At 36.8% G+C, this 22,794-nt stretch overlaps 1 protein-coding gene across 27 annotated transcripts in view; it reads left to right on the top strand.

The window, feature by feature from the left end:
* Positions 1-22,794, top strand: part of LOC126919322 (patronin) — an 85,392-nt gene that overhangs the window by 51,122 nt on the left and 11,476 nt on the right. For 18 of the 27 annotated variants that reach the window (XM_050728346.1, XM_050728351.1, XM_050728354.1 and 15 more), the window contains exons 2-12: positions 7,135-7,230; positions 12,394-12,609; positions 13,562-14,016; positions 14,838-14,953; positions 16,167-16,277; positions 18,847-18,928; positions 19,486-19,705; positions 19,793-20,297; positions 20,379-20,548; positions 21,295-21,306; positions 22,034-22,210. In XM_050728346.1, the coding sequence (XP_050584303.1) occupies positions 7,135-7,230; positions 12,394-12,609; positions 13,562-14,016; positions 14,838-14,953; positions 16,167-16,277; positions 18,847-18,928; positions 19,486-19,705; positions 19,793-20,297; positions 20,379-20,548; positions 21,295-21,306; positions 22,034-22,210 (2,160 nt within the window). Of the gene's footprint in view, positions 1-7,134; positions 7,231-9,055; positions 9,240-12,393; positions 12,610-13,561; positions 14,017-14,837; positions 14,954-16,166; positions 16,278-18,846; positions 18,929-19,485; positions 20,298-20,378; positions 20,549-21,294; positions 21,307-22,033; positions 22,211-22,794 lie in introns of those variants that run through there. The other 9 variants (XM_050728338.1, XM_050728336.1, XM_050728350.1 and 6 more) reach the window with 6 other exon arrangements.

Here is a 22,794-nt window from a genome sequence, read left to right as displayed (position 1 = left end):
TACTTTGAACAGCAGTTTACTAAAATTCCAACATAGAACTAGTTCAGCCAGAGTTTTGTCACATTATGTGAATCTCACAGACTGCAGCAGCGAGAAATGCGTATCGCTTCTGTCCTGATTATAGGAGCACTGCAGCAATTAGAGGAAGAAGAAGAAAATTCGATTAAAATATTAAAGGGAACGATGGAAAGAAACGGAAGGAAAATAACTCTCGTTGATATATTAAATATTACGAAATGCAGTTCGATTCTAAAACTAATTACGCGGAAACGCAAGACAAAATTAGGTCATTGAGTACACGAACGATGTTGAGATAAACGATAAGCCGTCAGCTTTCGTCGCGTATTTTAACTTAATCGCTAACGTATATCGCTTCGTAAAGACACGTTTCAGCGTGAAATTTCCTTCTTTTTTATCCGGAGTAACAAGCTGTTGATATATCGAAGAGCTCTCCTCTCGGTAATCAGCTTTATATTAAAAGTACATAAATACAGAATAAAAAGGGAATTTTTGTCGATCATCAACGTCGACAGCCTTTACCTGACTTTTACATGAAATCCCCGCTGTTTAACTCTCTCGCGCATCGTACGATCAATTTATAAGTTACGAAGCTTCGAGTTTTTGTAAAATTACGAGCTTATCTATTAAATATCGACGAAGTTACGTGATCGCGATCGACGACGATCCGTTTGATGACGACCTGTGACTCGAATATTTATTCGAGCAGATTGTACAGAATATAGATCGTTATTCCACTCGAACAGCCATGCCTATATGTGACACGGTTGTGTAACAGAACCAAGGTGCCCGTTTGAAGAACGCGTTGGCTAACGTAGACATTCAAGGATTTCTTTTTATTGCTCCCCGTGTTTCCCACTTTCGTAGGTTTTGCTCGCCGTGCGATCTGCCGAAGCTTCAAGGATCGTTCGCTTCTTGCCTCGTTGCATTTTTCATTCGTACGCGGAATTACGTTCTCCCGGATAAGGATTGATTTTTGCACGGGCTTTGGTGTCAGAGATTTAAGCGAAAATATCCTTGAACCGGGCAACCGATGCAAAGACTGTTGTCTTGTTTCAGGCGTTTAGTTATAAATACATGATTTATTAATCCTGCACAGTGGATTAGATTGCTACATTTTGGAGAACTTCATTTTATCGTGTACTTTGAATTTACGTATGTATGTAGTGTATTGGAATAAATAAAATAAGAAATAAATATATAGTTGTTTAATAAATATACAAAAAAGTATATGCATAGTGCATAAAGAAATAAATATATAGAATTAACGAAGAGAAAATAAAAATTAATCTAGATATCGATATTATTAATCTTTTAATCTGAACAATAATTACCGACAGAGAAAGAGAGAGAGAGAGAGAGAGAAACTAGGAAAAGTTTAACCATCCATTTATCTATTCTTATATTATTGCATCTTACGATTTCATTTTGCTATCAAGTTTCGTAATCGAAATTGTCGCCCGCCGCGGGATATCTCGCGGGAATTTCCTGGGAGTTTACGGTCGGTGATATGTACTTTCACGGTTTATTTAGTATATTCCCTGTTCCAGATAAAATTGATAATTTTTCGAGAATTATTCGTATCTTAGCGGATCGTGTCGCACCTTTCTCGATTGCACGCAATTTTGATTGAAAACAACGATTCATAAATATTATTATCTGATTGATAATAAATATTATTATTTGAATGATTGATAAATTATTATCTACCGTCGGCTAGAAATATCTCTTTTACGATAAGCGAGATTGCAGACTAGTTAAAATAGACACAAGATATTTATAATGAAACGTAAATAGATTAACTTACGTTTAACGTATGCTTCGAATTACGTTAATTTGTGTTCGGTATGTCTTTTCAATTTTCGTTTGTTAAGACGAGTCTTGCATTAGGAAACCAAAAGCAAATGTTTCTTGCTATTCTTGAATCTCGAGATTCATTGAGAATTTTCATGGAGAATACATATACCATAATAAACGAGAATAATTTCTTCTTTCGTTCTTTTTAACTTTTCTTTACACTCAATGTTAACAACAATTTGTCTCGATCAGACGTTCCGAAAGAGACGTGTAAGGGTGCACTCAGCTATCGATATATATTTGTCAATATTTAAAGATTCTTAACCAAAAGGATCAATACGTATTGTCAATACGATATCGTCAGCATTTATTGACAAACTTCATTTTCGTTGAGGATCTTGAAATATTGACAATATGTATTATTGACGTCTAAGGGCACCGTAAAATCTGTTCGTTCAGATTGTCCGATTGATTTAACGCGTTACGATGCGTTACACACTAACAAGCATCGCGTGATATCGTATAATTCGACTCGATCAATCAATACTCGAACATCAAAGACAAACTTACGCTATTGCTTTGTTTATTTCCACCGCGAAGTTGCATGATCGCAAAAACGTCGATCTCATGTTATTCTTCGCGTTTGTGTCCTGCTGTTCGAAAGAAAAGTGAAAACCAGTCAGGCCAAGGACTTCGATACCGCTTCAGTCTATGGAGATGCAATTATATCAGCGATAATGGAACTCTTTTTGTCTTCAAGAAAATTATTACGCCGATCGATATTCTTTCGTCACTAATAATTAGCAGAGAAGTTAGCAATTGATTACTTTGGTACCGTAACGTGTACAAAAAATACTTCGATGTTCGTGGTTGAAGTGCATTTAATCAAGCGTAATGCAATATCGTGCCAGCCACGTTATTAAGCGAATATTACGAAATAAAAGCAACGATGCTTCGCGTAATTAATTGTGTCACTTTTACGTACTTTGACGAGGCAAATGAATTACTGGATCGATGCCTTTTTAAAAAAACGAAACGTAGTAAGACTCGGATCGTTTCAAGCTACTAAGGGCTAATCATTCTTATTTCTATCATTTCCGTTATTATCTTCTAAGTTATTAACGCAAACAATTCAAAAGAATTTTCTCATGCTGATAATTCTACTGTAACGTTGCTTTATATCGTGTACGTCAATTTTGTAACGGGGATGTGATATATTAAATATTCTCTGTATATCGTAGTAAGCCTAATGTGCTTTCGTATTCGTACTCAATTACATTCATACGCGTGTATTTAGATGTGAGATAAGCAGCTGTCCTGCTAGTCCACATCGTAGAAGACAGTTCACCCGACGTTTATCCATGCGGAGACGTAATTTACGCAGATAACAGGTAAATCTGAAATGGAATAAAACGTACGAGATAAAACAATTTATATAGATTATAAACAGTAATTTATATAGCGGACGGAGTGTATATATATAATATCTCTGTGAATAAAAATATTTAATATTGTGGATAAAGAAGCGATATCTTCAGAAGTTCTAATTATTCGAAAATAATTACGTAAAATTATTTCCTCGGTTCTGCATATTAACGTAATGGGCAAGATACTAAGTTAAAAAACACAGTCATATCCTGACAATAAAAAGGATATTGTGTCAGAGGAATTTATTCTTATCGATAGTTCCTAATGGTTACGATGCTACGTCATCGTCTCTGTAAAAGGTATTAGAAACTCCTTCGTCCAACATTCATTTGCATAGCAGAAGTGCCATTACTATTTCGTACGGCCACTCCTGACTTTTGTAGGCCTCCGAGTTTCTGCATTCCTCGCTCTTCCTTGAAATTACTGGTCAAGTTGAATGAGTGTGCGAGAGATATCGTCCGCAAGCGATCATCCGGTAGATTGTAAACGAAGAATCGTCATCGTTATGCAGCAGAAATTGTGCAATTTTGCGATTCCAATTTTGTAATTAGTTGCTTTAGCTTTTAACGTGCCTTTTCCGAATACACTGCGATACTTCTGCATCGAAGATTGTTTCTTTTTTAATTAAACGACAGGAATTAAAACGTGCTAGATAAAAATTGTTTTAGGCAATTTTCCTTATATTTAGATAATTTATTTATTACACAACATCATTTATATCTTTTAATATTCAATTTGTCCCTTTCACGATGGAAAAACTATTTTCTTAATAATTTGAAAAAAAAAGAAGACCACCGTGTTTATATGTTTTATCTGTATTTTTCTTGTTCTCCAGCATTATCTGAAGCATCAAAGATACGAGCTACAACAAATCTAACATAAAGTAGCCGTCATGAATGTACATAACGTAACATATTCCTTTGGGAGGAGAATATTTCACGATTCTGGTAGCCTTCGTCGTTCAAACTTGTTCCAAAGGACGAGAGAGGATGTATATTGAATATCGTGCTCGTTTGAAACTTGGCAGGTTCTTTCAATCTATTTCGATATCTTCTCGAAACGGTTATGACCTGTTTTTGCTATCTTTCGCGCAGTTTGCTTAAAACCGAGACTTATCTCCGTGTAATTATCAAATTTGCTATTCATTTGATACGTCGGGTCTTTCGTTCGAAGGCTCAATTCATTTGGTTCGAAAAATCTAACGTAATCGTGTCTGATTATTGAGATTTTTCTTAATTAAAAGTTTCACCAGTTCTAATTGGAATGCTGTAAAATTAATTATATTGTAATTTGTTTTATATCGATTGTTAATTATTTAGAGTATATATTTAATGAAAGTACAGACTTGGAATGTATTTAGCAAAAATAAATTAAGGAAGAAAGATAACGATTTAATCTTATCTAGTGGATTGACAATTCAAATGACAAATTATTAAACTCGTATTTTAATCGCTAATAATTTGCAAAGTATCATTAATAAATAAATATAAATACGAATATATATACATATCCATGTACGTGTAAATATCGTATATAATAAATACAAGTATAAAAGTAAATAAATAAAGGTAAGATTCCCAATTTGTAACTTCGAAAAACTATGGAACTTTCAGAATATGTAAACGATACCTAGATATGTATCGCGCAATCTTTATTACGCAAATTTACTCAAAGAGGGTGATATTGACCCTTGAAAATCCATTTTCCGATTTTACCTTTCAACTCGCGAACTACAAAAGATAGAAAAAAAGGTTCTCAGTCAAAAATTACCTCTTTTAATGAGGACCGTCATTTGACAAAAAAGTTTATCAACGTTTTAGGGAAACTGTAACGCAAAATTCGAAAATAACTGGATTTTCAGAGATCAATGTCACCCTCTTAGAGTGAATTTGCATAGCAAAAAAGAAGAATAATTTCGTAATACATATCAATGTATCGTCTACATATTCCCAAAGTTCCATAATTTGTCGAATCTGCGAGTTGGATGATCTTCCCTCGTTAGTGATGGGTATTCCAGAAACCAAAGTAATAAAAACAGAGGTGAATTTGCTTCCAAGGAGCCATCTTTCTCGCTGTTACATTCCGAACAAAATAACAATTTCCCACCGCCTTGGGATTTTCACGAACGATCTGGAACGGGAGCAGCTTCCGTTGAATCCCGCGCACGAAATGGGGCATAAGGCGCCGTTCAGGGTCGTCTATCACGAAAGGAAGGATGACTACTGTATAACTAACAATGCCTGTGCTGGGTCGATAACAATGATTGGCCGGACTTCGTTGACCCCTTTAACTTGCACACATTCCCGAGCCTCGCCCAATGTTATAAATCGACGCTCTTCCTCGCTCGAAATACTTGTATTGTACCATTGTATCGGTCTCTGTAATTGACGGATGACGTAATTGTTGCTGTAATCGTAATTAATCCTGATATCGCGAAGCGGATATAGTTATATTAATAAAAATCGAGAAATCGATTAATCGGATAATACAAGAATTTACGTAAAGTTAGACGAAGAATGGAAATAACATAAAGAATGTACAATTTTTAATGAAATATCGAAAACGATCATTTGGCCAGGACTGCTAAAGCATCTTTCACAAGCGCGAAAAAATTTTTATCCTTCTCGTCGAACACATTGATTTTAGTCTGCGTCGACTAGCAGACAAACATTTTTGCCCATTTTTCACCCTCGCTTTATGTAACGGATCTGTAAATTTCAATTTTTCACCTACCTTGTATTCGATACGACGATAGAAATTATGCAAAACGGGAAATTTGCAAACTCGTACTGCGTTGCCAAAGTAGCGCTATTAATTGCCTGTCACAGCGGATATATCCGTCGTTGAAACGAATCGACGAATTATGCGGCATTCGCTTGGCTGCGACACGTTGAAAGTATATTACGTATGTATGTGCTGTCCTTAAAAATTATTTGTCTGTCGGACCAGGCACGTTAAGGCAGCTCTCGATTCTCGAAAAGGGCGCGGTGCTTGAAGATTTACCATACAATAAGGCGCGAAGAAGCGTCTCGAGTGGTTGGTGAAGTGCCTTATCTTATTGTTAGAAGGAAAGTGTACGAGGCACGAAGGTATAAAAGTGCGATGAAAGCGTACCACCTGCTGGATAGTCGTTGAACCTTACAACCTTCTTGCAAGGAAGATGTTTTAATCCTCGGTAATCTATAGATAATATTACACAGCCATAGACAGAAACGTTTTAAACGATACACAAACCCTTAGATAGAATAACCTGCAATGCATCAGATCTTGTTGCAAATGTTCTTAGATATTCTTCTGTAATTTGCAAATCTTATTTTATTTATTTAGAGATTGGGAAAAGTGGGAAAAATTATTAAAATACATGTAATTTGGAAACGAAGGAACAACGCGTTGTTATTGCGGCTATTACATTTTTATAATGTTAATCTTCTTCGATCAAGCGTGTCAAATCAATCGGTACATGTGTATATGTTTATAGTTAGATCGATGGTTTTTGAGATGGAAAAATATTAACCCTTTGAGTCCCAGAGGTTTTTGGAAAACAGAGTCGAAAAGTCCTGAACAATACGGTAGCGCTTGTCTTAATCGATTGCGAAGAAAAACAAGCGGCGAAATAGCGCTCGTCGTATTTGTTATTTTTATGAAATACCTCTATATTATTATATATACATACTATTAGTTTATAAATATTTCAAGTTTTGTTCAATAAAAATTATCGAGAAGATAACAATGAAATACAAAATATCGTCAGTCGACACAAAATCTAAACAGTGCGATCGCGTACTTCGTTATTGTTACATTCGTTCGTCGTTGCCTATCGACAGTATAAACGTCGACCTCGAACGTTCCAAGTGATAATTATTGATTTTCTCTTGTTTTTCATTGTTGCAGGCCAAACAACGTGCCTCCGTAAAATGGCTCTTGTCGAAGGCGTACAACAACCGAGTGCCAGAAAACCTTCGTGATCCGTATTATATCGATAATGAGGTACGTAGAGCTGACTTTCTAGCAGACACCTGCCACAGTTGACAGTATAATCAATACAGAGACGCGCGGATTCTTATTAGCGCCAATTTGAATCACGACAGGACAGAAATTGAATACCGATTGTAAGAATCGAGTTCCTAAAACACAGGCAGAATATTTTAACGACGAAACCGAACATTTCTACAGCGTCGAAATAAATTGTCGATTGACTAAAAAGCAATAACGAATAATAATAAATAAATGAATCACGTCGAAGATTAATTGTTAGAAATATCAGATACGACTTTTCGAATTAATCTAAACTTATCATCCTTTGATCGACGTAATAAACGGTCCCTTCCGTTTCTATTATTTTAGAGTCGGTTGATCACAAACTATATAAATATTTTTACCAATTACGTTAAAGATTGATTATTCAAAATTTCAGCTACAACTTCTCCAATTAATCTAAACTTGGAATTTTCTGATCAACGTAATTAATGATCCCTCCTTTATCTTCGCGTAATTATTACCTCACAAACTACGTATTTTTTACTAAAAGTTTGTCTTCGGTTCTACCACGGACTTTTTCAACTCACTTAGCTCGAGTCTAATTAACTTTACAAGAACTCTCGACAGAAACATTCAATTAAAACAACAGTGTTCGCTGATAGAAGACAGGATCTCTGTCTAGCTACTTGTTTCTTAAACTATCGTCGTTTTCGGTTAAATTCTAATTTTTCTAAGTGCCGCGTATCTTTCGACAGCTCAGAGAGGACACCCGGTGGGCATGTCGGTTCTCAACGGCGGTAGCTCGGTTTCTTCCGCGATTTTTAACGTGTACTGCAAACTCTTTTGTGGCACACGTCGTTATTTCGTGACGGAGAAAACCGTTGCTGGCATCGTGAAAGGTATACGCGAAGTTGTTGGGCGCTTTACTCAGCAAACGCTAATAAAAATCCGTGAAAAGCATTCTTCCGCCGAACTTCGATAATGAACGGTGAAATCTCGGGAAAATTTCTCGGAAATGACACGGATATCTGTTATAACGAGAGATTGCTTATCTTAGATATGAGGAACAAAGTGGACCCGTGTAATACGCGGCGAACGCGGAAGAAAAACACGAGAGAGCATATTAGCCGTAACAAAGAATTCTCCGTTTTTGCGAATTTTGCAAACGTCGAGATATTTTCAATTCCGCATGAAAGTGCCTCTCTTTTATGTAAATAATCTCATCTCCCGTTGGCGCAAAAGATTTTTACATGAAACATGGAACGTACAAAAAGGTACAAATCACCATGTAAGACGAAATATTTCGTCGTGTCAAACGAACAACGCCCCTATCGATCACTGCGAGATAGTTCGTCATGGCACAACGTCGTATGGAAATAATTCTCCATTCGAAATGTAGCCATCTCAACAAGAAAATATGAAACAATTTTTGTTCGAGAACTTCTCCTCCTACTCTCGCGATACCAAAGATACTCACGACTCTAATTCTTACTGGATTAGCCTACATAAGAATAATAAATATCACGGCGAGTTTGAAGTACAATTTAATCGAACAATCGAGGAAAATTGTATATCGAGACTAGTAATAACGTTAGAGCGCGAAGGATAGGTAATCACTTGGAGTAATTATTCTTTGTATCGTAAAAGTAAACAAACTGATATCGATCGTTACACTGTTACTTCGCAAATACATCTGGCATTCCACGTACAATGCATGCACGAAAGCTTCGGTTGTGTGGTTGATCCAGTTAAGGCAATTGAATTACCGCGCGATCGTCCGCAGCCGACCTCTTTCTCTGCGATCAGTAAATCATGGAAGTACCGTGACGAGCGTTCGCGTTGATTTATACGTTTCTTTTGTGTCTTGTCGACTCGATCCCAGGATGTATTATTTAGCCGAGGACCATCGCCGTTTCGTTAAGCGGAATCAATTAATAGCTAGCTATCGATTCTTTGTTTCGAGACGCTCGAAATTCACGACCGAGAGGGAGCTGTTCAAGGTGTTCCGGCGCCGCCAGGTGAGACCCTTGAACTTGGAAAGTGCTATCGAACGGTTCTACTCGAAAGCGCGCTAGAGCCTCCTATATCCGAGCTAATAAGAAGACAGAAATGTTCGTACGATAGATCATCCGAGTAATAGAGCAATCGTTTCTGCGATATTAAATTTCATTTGTTCAAATAGAGATCAAGGAAATCGTCAGTTCGCTTTTAATATCTGGGAAACGCATATTTTTTGCCCACTGAACTACACGAATTTTTAACGCGAGAACGTTCCACGATATTAAATTTCATTTGTTCAGACAGAGACTAAGGAAATTGTCAGTTCGTTCGAATATCCGAGGACTTCGTATTTCTTTGGCCATTAAATCATAGAAACGTTCGGCACAAGGAGAAGACGCATCTTCGTTTGCTGTTCCTGCCCTAACACGTAATTGCAACGTAAAAGCAATATTTAATTAATTTGATAAAAAAATGCACATGATCCTCATTTTTAGACGTTAACCATCAACAAGAGCAAATACTTTCGAGCCGTGGTACTCTTTGTTCCAGGATAATGAATTCAGCCACAATAGATGTTTCAGCCTCCAGTCACGATCTCTCCGGTATCGCTTGATTAACCGGCAAGAACTCTCCTCTTTCTTCCTTATAATTCTTCCTTATGAACCATCTGCAAGCTAGTCGCATCCTTTTCACACTTGAACTTTCGTTCGTTCGGATAACCAGTTGCCGAGTCTCGGCTTTCCCTTTAAAGTCAAAGGTGTAATCCGACGATGATTACGAGTCTCTGGAAGAAACAATAGAGACCAGAGTCTGGCTCATCTTCAACGAGTAGTTGTCGCGGCTTTCTTCACCTGTGCGAACGGAGCCTGAGCATCTGATAATCGATCGTTTCGATTGTTCTTCCGTTTTTTCTCCTTCCCTATTGTCTCTCGCCGATTTATCTTTTGTTACAGCTGATTTGCGAGTTCCTTCCGTTGGAAAAAGCGAACTTCGTAAAATTGTACTGGCAAGTGTAGATTCGGGTTAGTGATTGCGTAAGTTGCAATGATTGGCAAAATAATGTACGTAATACTTTCTACTTATTTCAGATCAGTGACTTCCTCGCTCGCTCGTTTTCAACAGACTTGTAACTACGATCGATTTTTCGAGCCACTTTTTTTTTATGGACCAAGAGCAGATTTAATTGGCCGTTATATATATATATAGAGCCAGCGGGGGCTATTTCAGTCATTTCAAGTGCCTACGTAAGGAATTAATGTAGCGTAAATCATAGCGGTAATTATCTTTTAGATAAATGATGTCGTGTTTTCCTCTTTTCAGTAAGACGCGTCGCACGAAAAGATTGAAAAAATAAAATTCTTAGGATATATATATTTAGGTATACTTTAGAAACCATTTATCTTTTAATTACTGTTTGATGTACTTTTTTTAAAAGAAATTTTTAATACGTAATTTAATAGTCAAGATAATTTACATTAAACGTTAAAAATAAGTCAGATAGTTGCATAATTTTTTTTTTTAATAGTAATTCTTTGTATAGTAAATTATCTAACATATCAAATTTTTGGGCTTTTTATGTTTTTTTTTTTAAATGAATCTTAATATGGTAAAAAGTGATTAATTTTATAAAAGACTAACTCACAAAAGATCTAAGATGTCAAATTGTATTATCATATTTGTGCTTCTTAACGAATATAAATTATTTATTAGCTCTTAATGAAGAAATAATGATAAAGGAATAAAATAAAACTATTGCGAACGTAATAATTAAATATTCGATACTTAATGCTTCCCCTGTTGAGTATTCAACCTGACACCACGGTGTTATTTCCATATTTCGAGAAGTAACTTAAAGTAAAAAAAACACGTTCGTATGGCACATAAAGCGAGAGGCAATAACAGTCTGAAAGGAATTAACTTTTTCTGTACCGTACGTATATGGAACTTGGAACAAACCACAAGAACCTCACGTTCCTATCGTAAAGTTGTCTGAACCGAAGCTCCGCTGACCGACGAAACATCAATTCTGTTCCAATTTCTTTTCTGTACGAGGCAGAATCGTAAAGAGAGAAACGAGTTTCCGCGGCGACGCTTCAAGTCCGCTTGGAGTTGACGATTCAAGTAAAGGTATCTGGATATTCGCGATCTAGTTTGCGGGCATCTTGAAATCTAGGTGAACCGAGATTATCGTGAAATGATAAGTATTCATGGTAACATCGTTAATTAATTATCCAATTAACCTATCAAGACCAAAAACTACAATTAAAATTTATGCTGCGTGTTAAAAGTTATCGAGCAGTTTGACAATGTCTGCATATCAAGAAACAGCCACAAGTACGCGACCTTTATCAGAAATGTCGAATTTTTATATTCCGATCTCACTCTTTAATAAACTTTATCTCATACTTTAACAAACAGAATTTTCACGTTCCAAGGGAAATTATTCAAATTTCTTTCCCTTGCATTCTGCGTGTTTTCTTTCTTCTTTTACAAGCGATATCCTGGTTGGTTAGACGCGTGGCGCGTGTTGTTCCGCGATAGTTCAGCAACAATAGCGACGACCAGTGTATTTCCGTTACTACGATGCATCGTCTCGAGTTCTTCGCATTTCCGCGCACTGCGCCGGAAATTACGGAATACTAATATTTGCTCGTCGTGCCTGCCGGATATTCTTATGCGGTTGCGGCCAACCTATGCGACACAGGGTATTGTGTTTCGAGCTGCCGCTACGAGCAGATCTGCTTTGACACGAACCTGATTTCTCTGCAGCCACTATTTTCTTCCTTTCTTCCCTTTCCTTTTTTTAATTTCAATTTTTGTTGCTTAGAAACTTTTATTTCCTTTTTATAATTTAAGGGGGTTTTTCTTTTTCTTCTTTTTTTTTTTTTTTATAGGAAACGGTTCATAAGAATTGAGTAAATTGCGTCTGAAATTCTTGTTTTAGTCTTTTAATATTGGCTACGTTTGAATCGATAATTATTAGACTGCGGATTTTTGTACAAACGTATATCTTCATAAGGAGATTTGTTTTATCTAGTAAGAATTATGATGAACATTCTACGGTGTGCTTTTTCCTTTGCGTAAGAAATTTTCATAAAGAGACAAGATTTATTGAAGTTGTTTGTCATTCATAGACAACTCGCACAACTTTATTAAAATGTTTCGTTTCAGAACCAAGAACACCTGAAGCCGCAGATCGTCCACGCACTTTCCAATGCGGAACTATACTGTTTGGCGCTGGCGAACATCTATTCGGATCCAAATTATCACAATCAGAATCATTGCGGTATTCTCCAAGCCCTGGCCAGAAAGGGTGTTTACCTCGCGGAGCCAAACAATACTCAACTCACCGAAACGATTCTCATTCAAAATTCACCACTCAAGATGGTAAGACGAAATAAACTTTTTCGGTTGCACTTTTACGACCGCGCTCTAAACACACGATCGTAATGATACGCCAACGAAAATGGTATTGGTATAAAATACTAGAGAAAAAAATTTCGAAACTGTAAGATAATGTCTAAGGGAGGAAATTTTTATTCGACATTAAAACTGGAAGTACGATAAATTGTCAAGCTTTGAATAAATCAAAGAAAAAATATACTTTCAATTATTTAGAAATCTACTGTTATTATTATTACTAAATCTATTATAATCTGGAGAATGAAACATCAAATAGATAGTTATGCGTAGATCTTTCCCTCCAAATCTCAGTCGTCAGAAAATAAAGAATATTCAACAAAAGAATCTAATTTGTTCCCCATACCATCTTTAAACATACAAAACTCTAATTACAATGTCGTATGAATAAAATTCTGATTGATCTATCTCTGTTAAAACCGTATCAGTTTGCTGTCCTAAAGAACGCACAATAAATCACATAAGATACATACGTAACCACGCAACGCATCTGAATATAAAAGATTTATGAAGGGTAAAATAAATGCCAATTGAGCGCAAGGCAACAGGGAAAATAATTGTAAATCGAGTTTCTCTTATGGCCGGCCGACCGGAGACAAACTATTCTACAACTACTATAAAACAGATAGATATTTATTGTAATTCCAGGTGCCAGAAGGCCACACAATGGACTTGCTTTACAATAATCCTTGTAACTTATTCCTCCGTACCATACTCATACCGTCCTCTGATTTATATTGCACACAGTACTCCCTTTGGTCCTGTTACTTCTCGCTTCCTTTCCACTCTCCTTCTCTTGGTATTAACATCTACGTAAATTACAGAGTATAGCAGCTGCTATAAAATCTTTCAAATAAATTTTCTTTCCATTAAATATTCTGTTCACGATAGAATCTGACACGCATATATCTCTTTGCAGTCCGCGCATATGGCTGTGATAGAGGGCCTGATGGTCTTGTACGCGAAGGAAGTAGTGACTGGAGATCGAGTAGTTTCGGCGATCCGGCGGTTCGACCCTCAGGCGGAGGTGGATGTGCCAGCGGACCACGAGAAAGGACTTCTTCTCTGGATCAGCCACGCGTCAAACGCGTTGATTGCCAAGATCCAGGCGGAGGAAGGTGCCGGTGATAAAACGCGACTGCCAGAACTGCCAGCTGCCAAGGACTTCCAATCGTTATGCGATGGTGTCGGCCTTGCCGCCGTTGTGGCCTTCTACTGCCCCGGCGAGCTCAATTGGATGGACATCAGGGTGTCGAAGAGACCGTCGGTCGCAGACGCGCTGCACAACTTGTCACTGGTCCACGCGTTTTGTAACCGATGCTTACCCTATTCCATTTTTCATATGCTACCCGAAGACGTGACGTATATGAGGGGGTAAGGGTCGCAGATTAATCGAAGGTCGTGAGATTTTTAACTTTCACTTTGCTTTTTATTACTTTAGCTTTTCGAGCTTTTTATAGTAACTTGACATGCAAACTGGAAAATATAGGTTTCTCAATGGTAACTCGTTCTATCAATTAGCTTGGTATTCTTTCGGAAGAATGTTAGATCCATCGAAAGGAAATCAATTTTCCTGCAGCCAGTAATATTAATGTGCTTAATCTTCTTTGTAATATATGATAATTATTTACAAGAGGACCTTCGATTTCGATCATTTTTCTAATATGTTCTTAGGGTCATTGCTCTAAGCAGCGTTGCGAAAGTTTTGGGGATCGCCGTCTGTTAAAAAGTTGTTCTAAAAAAGAGTTTTATTACAAATTGTTTATTTATAAAAGAAAGTAAAATTATTTTGTATTTTGATGGAGTGGTATCGATAAGTAAAAGCATCCCCCCTAGAATATAAATTGTTTTGAAAATAACTTTTTAATAAACGGTCTCACCCAAATAAAACTCTCACGATACTACACAGAATGACTTGCGACAGCATATTAAAAAATTATGCAAATCGAAGGTGACTCCCTTTTTTTTCGTGAAAATTTACCTAATGCTTGAATGAAGTTCAATTTCATCGTTCTACACGAACTTTATATCGATCAAATTCTTTCAATTGAACTTTCTCCGTAGAAAAACTTAGAAATGTTAATTTTGATTAGCATCGTGAAACGTGGTTTACTCAAGCGTTGTTAGGAACGACTAGCACATACATCAAAGTCTCTCAGGTGTTGTCATTTAAATATTTCGTTTTTCTATACCAGGTGCATGAAGCAAAATTTAGTCGTTTTCTTGGCGGACATGTACAACGTATTGGAAATTCATCCGGCGAAATGTGTACGTTATCCAGGCGAGGAAAGGGCGATGCAGTTCTTAGATGGTACGTAAAGTATTCAAGACGAGAATGGCGATTCCCGAATAAAAAGCATTGGAGAGACTTGTTCGACACTATGAACGCATCCTTTGATCAGGAAGGGCTAATGAATTTTGGTATCGGATTAATGTGATTGGTGAAGGCTGCGTACATTCTGTATTGGACTTACCCGTTCTATAATTTATTTTTAATTATACTTTTTTTCCATGGAATTCCGCTTCTGTTGCGAGCAATCTGTACTTGTATATTTGTACAAAATTTGTTACGCACGTATCATAAGGTTAAGAAAACGTCTTAGCAAAGTTTTGTCTGATAACTATGTTCGATAAGCACGCACGAAGCGTGTAAAAGCTTCGTGTAATTCATTCTACGCTACCGACGAAAAGTTTGAAAGTTTTATCAGTGAGCGGACTGGAAGAAATAAACCAACTATCTTTGGTGCTAAAGATAGATGATTTATGCTTCTTTCTGTACGCGTGGTTAAGTAACGAACGATACAGTGATCTTAATTCATTTCTTCGAGTTAAGATTACTAAGAGTTACTAAATTATTATTAATTTTGAAGAAACAAAATCTAGACTCTCGCGCGTACACACGTACACGTCTATATGATTATTCTAAAGAGCCAAGAGTTATTTTCAATAAGTTGTAACAAGTATATCACGTTGCTGTTTCGATGTTCTGTTCTATGCTGGAAAACAACGTGCGACAGAATTTTTCTAATACCCCACACGCTATCTGTATACAACTTCGTATCCTGTTACTATCTGACGAATCGTAAATCAACGAAACGGAATATTGCTCGCAGTTGGAACGGTATCACGCTTTTTATCAGTGTCAGTACACACACTCGTTCCCAGTCTCGAGATCCAGGTCCTTAGCAGCGACTAATAAACGCATCTGTATCTTTTTAGACGGATATATGCAAGACAAAAATTAAGTCGAATTATATATTGTTCCACGATTAATAATAAAGTTTACTTTAAAGAATGGAGAAACAATTGCAAGAGAAAAAAAAAGAAAAAGAAAAAAAGAAAGAAAGAACAAATCAACAGCGACGATCCTCCACGTAATTATATCACTTAATGTAAAACTGTAATATTTCCATATATTTCTATGGCGTAACCTTCTTGATGCTTGACAACAACGCTATCCTCGCCTTCTTCTTTCGTCAACTTCCGGTTGCCAATGAACGAATACGGTGCGGTGACGGGTGCAGCCTGCCCGCGCAATAGTCATGGCGTAGCTCATAAAAGAAGTCTGCCACAGTCTATAGCTCCGATACCTGATCTGAGAAGCAACCTCTCCGTATCCGCGCCAGGCTTCACAGGTACCCACACGTTACCAAACAACCAAAAATCATGAAACTAGGTGGTCTTCTCTGAATCGCGTTTCGCCGACTGACGTGTCGGTTCGAACGAAAAAAAAAAAAAAGAAAATCGAACGCAAAAAAAGAAAAATAGCGCAAAGAGAAAGAGTATGAAAAAGGTTCAGGTCTTCCGAGGGATCATCAACCTGTCGAGTTTGTCGTTTGTTCTTCGATGGTTCCTTCTTATTTTATTTTTATTTTTTTTTTCCAACTTTGTAATATTTCGTTCTGTTTTAATTTAACTTTATTGGTTTTCTGTTTTTGGTCTTCTTTAGATTTACTACATTTTAAATGCGACGCATTTTCCCTTTCCTTTGAGTAAGGAGTGACAAAGGTACTGTGAATACGTGCGCGAATTTTAGAATAAAAGCTAGATTTTCTATACTGAGCGGATTCAGGTTTTCTCTGTTAAACTATACCACGTTCTATCGATAGAAATAAGAATATTCTATCATTAGAATATCATTATTTTGTATTCTTGCTAGAACTTGTTCGATCAAGTAATTGCTAGTCTATGTTTGTATCTCATCGAAGAAACCTGAAACACTCTGTATATAGAGGAAACAAATGTAATTATCAATGCACAAAGGGATATTATTGTTAAAATGATTTTGACGATTAAAGTATAAGGACTCATAGTTAATGATAAATTGAACTAATTTCTCTAGAATCAAATTATTATACCATTGAGTTGTTCGACAAATTTGTAGCATATTCAAAGGGAGGAAGTGGGGATTTTTTAGTGGATAACATCGCGAATATTTGTTCTTAAACTTTTTATTTTTCTTAGCAATGAATTCTCTTAAATAACTGTTGCTGTAATAGTAATCCCCACAAGTAGATTCAACGTTGTTTTATCGAACAGAAAAGCTTTCTCTATTGATCATTTCGAAATAAATTTCCCAATAAATTGATCGTTCCCTTTGATCGTTATATTTAACGTACTACGAACGATATTTCGTTCAATTCATTACGTTATTTAAGAAAAGTTTATCATAAAATTCTCTTCTGATCTCGCGGAGAACAGCTGAATTTCATATCGATTACCAGAAACGCTACGAACTTTTCGAACAACGTAATAGATTAAACTCGACGTCGTTAATTGACGTCTAAGTCGTAGATCATATAAAGAATCGTATTTCAATCTTCGCGCAGGTATTGTACGGTAGAGTTACTTTTCTTAATAACTGGTTTCCTAATGATTTCGGGAACGATGAAACGATATCCACGATCTTTTTACGTGTCTAATCTTTTCTCCAAGATCGCACAGTAAGTCTCGATTTTTGTTCCATTGACGGATTTGTCATCGTTGTAGTAACAATATTATCGCGTATCTGTATTCTACGCATAAGAAGGACGTTAACTGAAACAAGCTGAAAGTAAAATACGTACTTCGACTCAGGAACGATCGAACGAGTTGTTTCAAAATGTGTTCATATTTTTATCACGTGTAAAAGAATACTACTACTACTAATAATAATTAATTTAAAAAAAAGAGACAGAGGGAAGAGAGAGAAAAGAAAAATAAGCAAAAACAAGCGAATGAAAAATGCGTTCTGCATTTAAAACGTGGCCAGATGTTTAGATTTAGCTATGTAACAAAGCGCAGATAACTTACTAGGCGCACTCTGCTTCTTACTAATCGTATTATTTGCGTACCATTTAATGCCATGATGGAGTAGCGATCTTCTAACTATTAGGACTGCATGAAGAATACGTGTTTGCGCATTTTTGTGATTAAAAAAAAAAAAAAAAAGTATTAACAAACGTTCATTCTCATCGTTTGGTTGCCGCTTGCGTTGTCGTTAGCTTTCCGTTCCTTTCGTTCTGCATGATGCCTCCTATTTGTCTTATACCATATTGACTGATACAGGAAGAAATCTCAACGATTCATTAATATATCCACTCCATATTAAGTTGGTATACTTGTTTTGCAACGTACATCGTCTACGTTATTGCGTGTTTTGTATTTCTGTGTCTGCTCGGTGATCCCTGTACCTATTTTTATTTCTGCCCCTTGTTTCGTTCGTTTTGAATGGGTTTGGTCGACTTTCTTTTTGTGTGACACATTACCACGACGATTAGACACAGCTAGAGATTAGTCTGTTAGCTCCAATTAACTGTTTTACCCATCTGACGAGTGTATATTTTTCCAGTGTATGATAACATTAGCTTTTGTTCAATAGACATATTGGTTTCTGAAACTCGTGTGCCCCGAAATTTCTACAGTCCGGCGACAAATTTTCATCGCAACGCGATCACCATTTATTTATTACGATCGATTTTCTTGCAGCGACAGTACGATCGGTGCCCGATCGCCGATGTTGGACAATGTTGCCGGACAGTGTATAGAAATTTCGCACACGAGTTTCATTCGGTGTATCATGATGCAACTTAATGTTTTCACACCGATTAAAGGATCCTTCTGAACTTCTATTGTCCTACACGTCAGGAGTGATTATTGATTTAGATATTGATATCATTTAGGTACATACGTAAGCGATCGCTATAGCATTGAATTATTTTCTAGTTGCAAAAGCACCGTCATCCTCCTCTGTCAAGAAGTCACAATCACTGCAACAAACTGCCGAAAATTATTCTCACGACGACAGGTAGGTTTTCACGCTTCATTTCTATACCTATTTCGAAAGTAATCTTAACAATTCTTAACATTCTACTCTTCGTATGACGATTCGAAAACAATTTAGAACACGTTCGTATCCGGTTAAAATATTCTCGATTGAAACGTACTCAAATGCAAAACAGATCTTTATTCTTCTAGTTTCAGAAAAGGCTAGACTCTGTCGTAAAGAGATTATAGCGTAATGTTATAAAGATTAGCAAAAAATATGGGACGACAAACGACATTTATCGCTTTCGGAATACATAAGTTTCTTAGTAGTCAACTGTTAATCCATTTCCTTGTAATATTGATTCACAGTCGGATTCCGATTGTATCCGATTGAACACAGGCAGACCGTATTTCTAACAATGTTTAATACGAACACTAACACACTGTAGCTTCGTTTCTTCAGACTTAGAACTACGTAATCATAAATCAAATATAATTTATCCTGTATCAGCATTTGATACGAAATCAGTGAATAGCTAACACTGATCAAAGTGTTGAACACTTTTCTACTCTCTCTGATTTATGATCGTTTCGCAGACGAGCAGGGAGCGAAGAAAGTTTCGTAGTCCACCGTGGCAAAGGCATCCCTACGTTAAGCTCCGTAGCAGACGAGAAATCTATAACTAGAGTAGATGCCGCTGGTCGGCCAAGCAATTGGGAAGAACAGAGGAGAAGCTCGTATGCTGGCCGACGATCTAGGCGTAACAGTGTTTCGGACGACTCTCAGCTGACCATTGAGAACTTTGGTGGATCTCAGGTGAGTGATCACTGCCAACGTGATATCAATCATTCAGATTCAAAAGAAGTAAAAAGGAACGATCGAGTGAGGATGTTTCTTGTGCAGGATAATTTACACAACTTTGGCAGAAATCCAGACAAGGAGGTCGGCGCGCACATTGGCAAACGGAGCACCACAGAGCCGACACTACCAGCAAGATCTAGCGTTCAGGATGTGTACGGTAGCGGAGTGCAGCATATTTTATCAGATAACGGATACGATAAGGAAGAACCGCCGAGATTAAGAAGGCAGACCTCAAACTCTAGCTTGGACAACGTCGCGCTCAAGCAAATTTTACATTCCAGCGAGAACGTTAATTCGGACGGGGATACGTCCAAGTTAGCCAGCTTCGCGAATTTAAGCAGGCAAAGCTCCGAGAAAGGGATCAACTTGACCTACACGGAACAAGAACGCGACGACAGCAAGTCGAATCTGTCGAATAAGAAACTTGGTCAGACCAATGGTAATAGGAATGGTGAGAAGAAAACGACGTTCGCCACGTTACCGAATACGACCACGTGGCAGCAACAGAGCAACCAGCAATCTCAACAGATGGAACAACATTCTGTTGGTATGTATTTATTATTTAAAGAAGCGCGTGGCTTAGATAGTTCCTCCTATATTAATGGAATAAACGATGTAATCGTGCTAGCAGACGAGAACGGAGGTAACACGATTATGGCCTCACAACTGAATAATATTAGATTGAAGTTGGAGGAGAAACGACGTCACATAGAAAACGAGAAGAGAAGGATGGAAGTCGTGATGTCGAAACAACGGCAGAAAGTGGGCAAAGCTGCGTTCCTGCAAGCTGTCACGAAGGTAAAATACGTGATTACGCTCGAAAAGATGATCGCGAACTTCGCGTTTCCCATTTTTTAAAGTCTCACGATCGAATTTCAGCCAGATCACTTTCATGGCCTCTTTAATGATTTGTTTCTTTCATTGGAAGATGCATCATTGATAAGATATGAGAATAAGTATTTTTAGAGAGCGTATATGTGCTTCGTTTTCTCGTTTTTAATTATACTTAGTATACCGGAGGAATTAATCTTCGATTGTTCTCGTACAAGAATAGGGGAAAGGAGATAAATCGAAACGAAACAGAGCATTGAATACAGCCATGAGGTATTTGAAATTTAGCCACGGGTGTTTAGTATAGAGCAATGCATAATTATATTGTATCGAACGTCGAACAGTTTCTTTTTCTTCTGTAACGAAATTTCTTTAGATCCACAAGCAATTCGATATTTATTATATATTTGCTTCTATAACGTTTATTTGATTTTATAACTGGCTGTATTACTATATTCAATTACTGTGAAGTAGCGTTGTAAGTGAGCTTGCGATAATAATGTTTTATTTCAGGTAAATGCCGCATATTTTTCGATACTTGTTAATTTCTTTCCGTAACATCTATATTTCTGTCATATCATTAGCTTCTGGAGCGATGAATCTTTGTGTGTAGTTGCAAATGTGATATAATTTTGACGCCTATCATGGTTAATGCAGATAATCTTTATTGCCAGCTAAACTATTGTAATACGTTTTTCTTTCTTATCTTTCAGCTGTACTTGGTGGTAAGTGCATGCTGATATGATAAAGTTCTATTATTACAGAATTATAAAATTGAACGTAGACTACACACTTTGTATAATAAAATAGATTATCAATTCCTTGGATGCCGTTCTCGTTCCTCCGCTTTATACATGTTTATGTAAAAATATCTCTAAATAAGTAATGTGAGTAATAAACAAGTAACCGTTTAAATTAATTTGGTGACGGTATGCATGTTTTACATTAGTAATTAGCAACTTTTAACCGAGAAAGTTATATTCAAATTGACTTACTTCTCATCTATTGATATTAAATTTAGAAAAACTGAAAAATCCTAAATATAAACGAAATCAAATTATAAGAATTGTAATTCCTAGTAAAAGATAATTTATATCTGAGAATGTAGAAGATAAAGGCAGTAAAAACGCTATGTTTCTTTTCAAGTTCTTCAAGTAATCAGATAAACGGATACCTATTTACTCATTCACTTTAGTTGGGAACATTGTGCACTATGGAAGTTCTATCGTACTTACTTAAAAAGAATTATTCAGTTGTGCAATAGCGAAGAAAGCTATTGGTAATTAAGTATTTGCAAGTCTTTGAATTGGCTTTGGCGTTTAGTGCTTGAATGTAACGTATATATTTGGCTGCGGAGAAGTCCGACCATGGTGTGGTGGTTGATGACATATTGGACTCAGCATATGCGGACTCCAAGTACTTAACAAGGCACGGTGCTTGGGCTGGTTGCAGGGTAAGGTTAAATCTCCCTCTTCATCAACGTCTGGGGGGGACAGTCCGGCTGAAATTGGTCCCCCCACTCCTGTAACCTCCGGATCTTCGGGGGAGACCCCGACAAGTGTTTCCGAGACGACCCCTGTAACCCAACAACCCTCTCAAGAAAAACCACAGAGACCCTTCTCGCTCAAGGTACGATATTATACAACAGTGTTCCTGTAGATGAACATTTGAAAGAGAAATATTTGCTGATTCGTCTAGCAATTTACATACATGGCTTATGTATGGCTTCTAGACATTCGTTAACTTCTTTTGTACTTTTGCTTTTAAAGATATCATTAAAAGGACTTTGATCTCTTATTTTTAATTCTTAATATAAGAAACAAGTAAAGAGCAATAATAATAATAATTGCCTTAGTACGCTGCAAGTAAGATAGAAAATGTGCTTTCTATAATTTCTTTTAATCAGAAAATAATCTCAATTGAGTCTTTTTTTTTAACAATGTATGATTATTCTGCTTATCGTTGCTTACATTTAGTCATAGAGGAAAACGAAACAGTCTCAATGCATTCTGTGGTCTTTGATCAAGTTTGCTACTCTGTTCCCACGTTTCAATGCAATTTTGTACAATATCGCTCTCGGAACGCATGGTACAGTACTAAACACTCCCTGGATAAGAATCTATAGAGACGTGTTTGAAATTTGATTTGAAATTATTGTTTGTGGTGGTGGTTTTACACTTGTGTTCTAAACATACTTTAGCACAAAAACATTA

The sequence above is a fragment of the Bombus affinis genome, chromosome 8, assembly GCF_024516045.1.
Source record: "Bombus affinis isolate iyBomAffi1 chromosome 8, iyBomAffi1.2, whole genome shotgun sequence".
Lineage (NCBI taxonomy): Eukaryota > Metazoa > Arthropoda > Insecta > Hymenoptera > Apidae > Bombus > Bombus affinis.
This window is presented reverse-complemented; position numbering and strand designations above follow the sequence as displayed.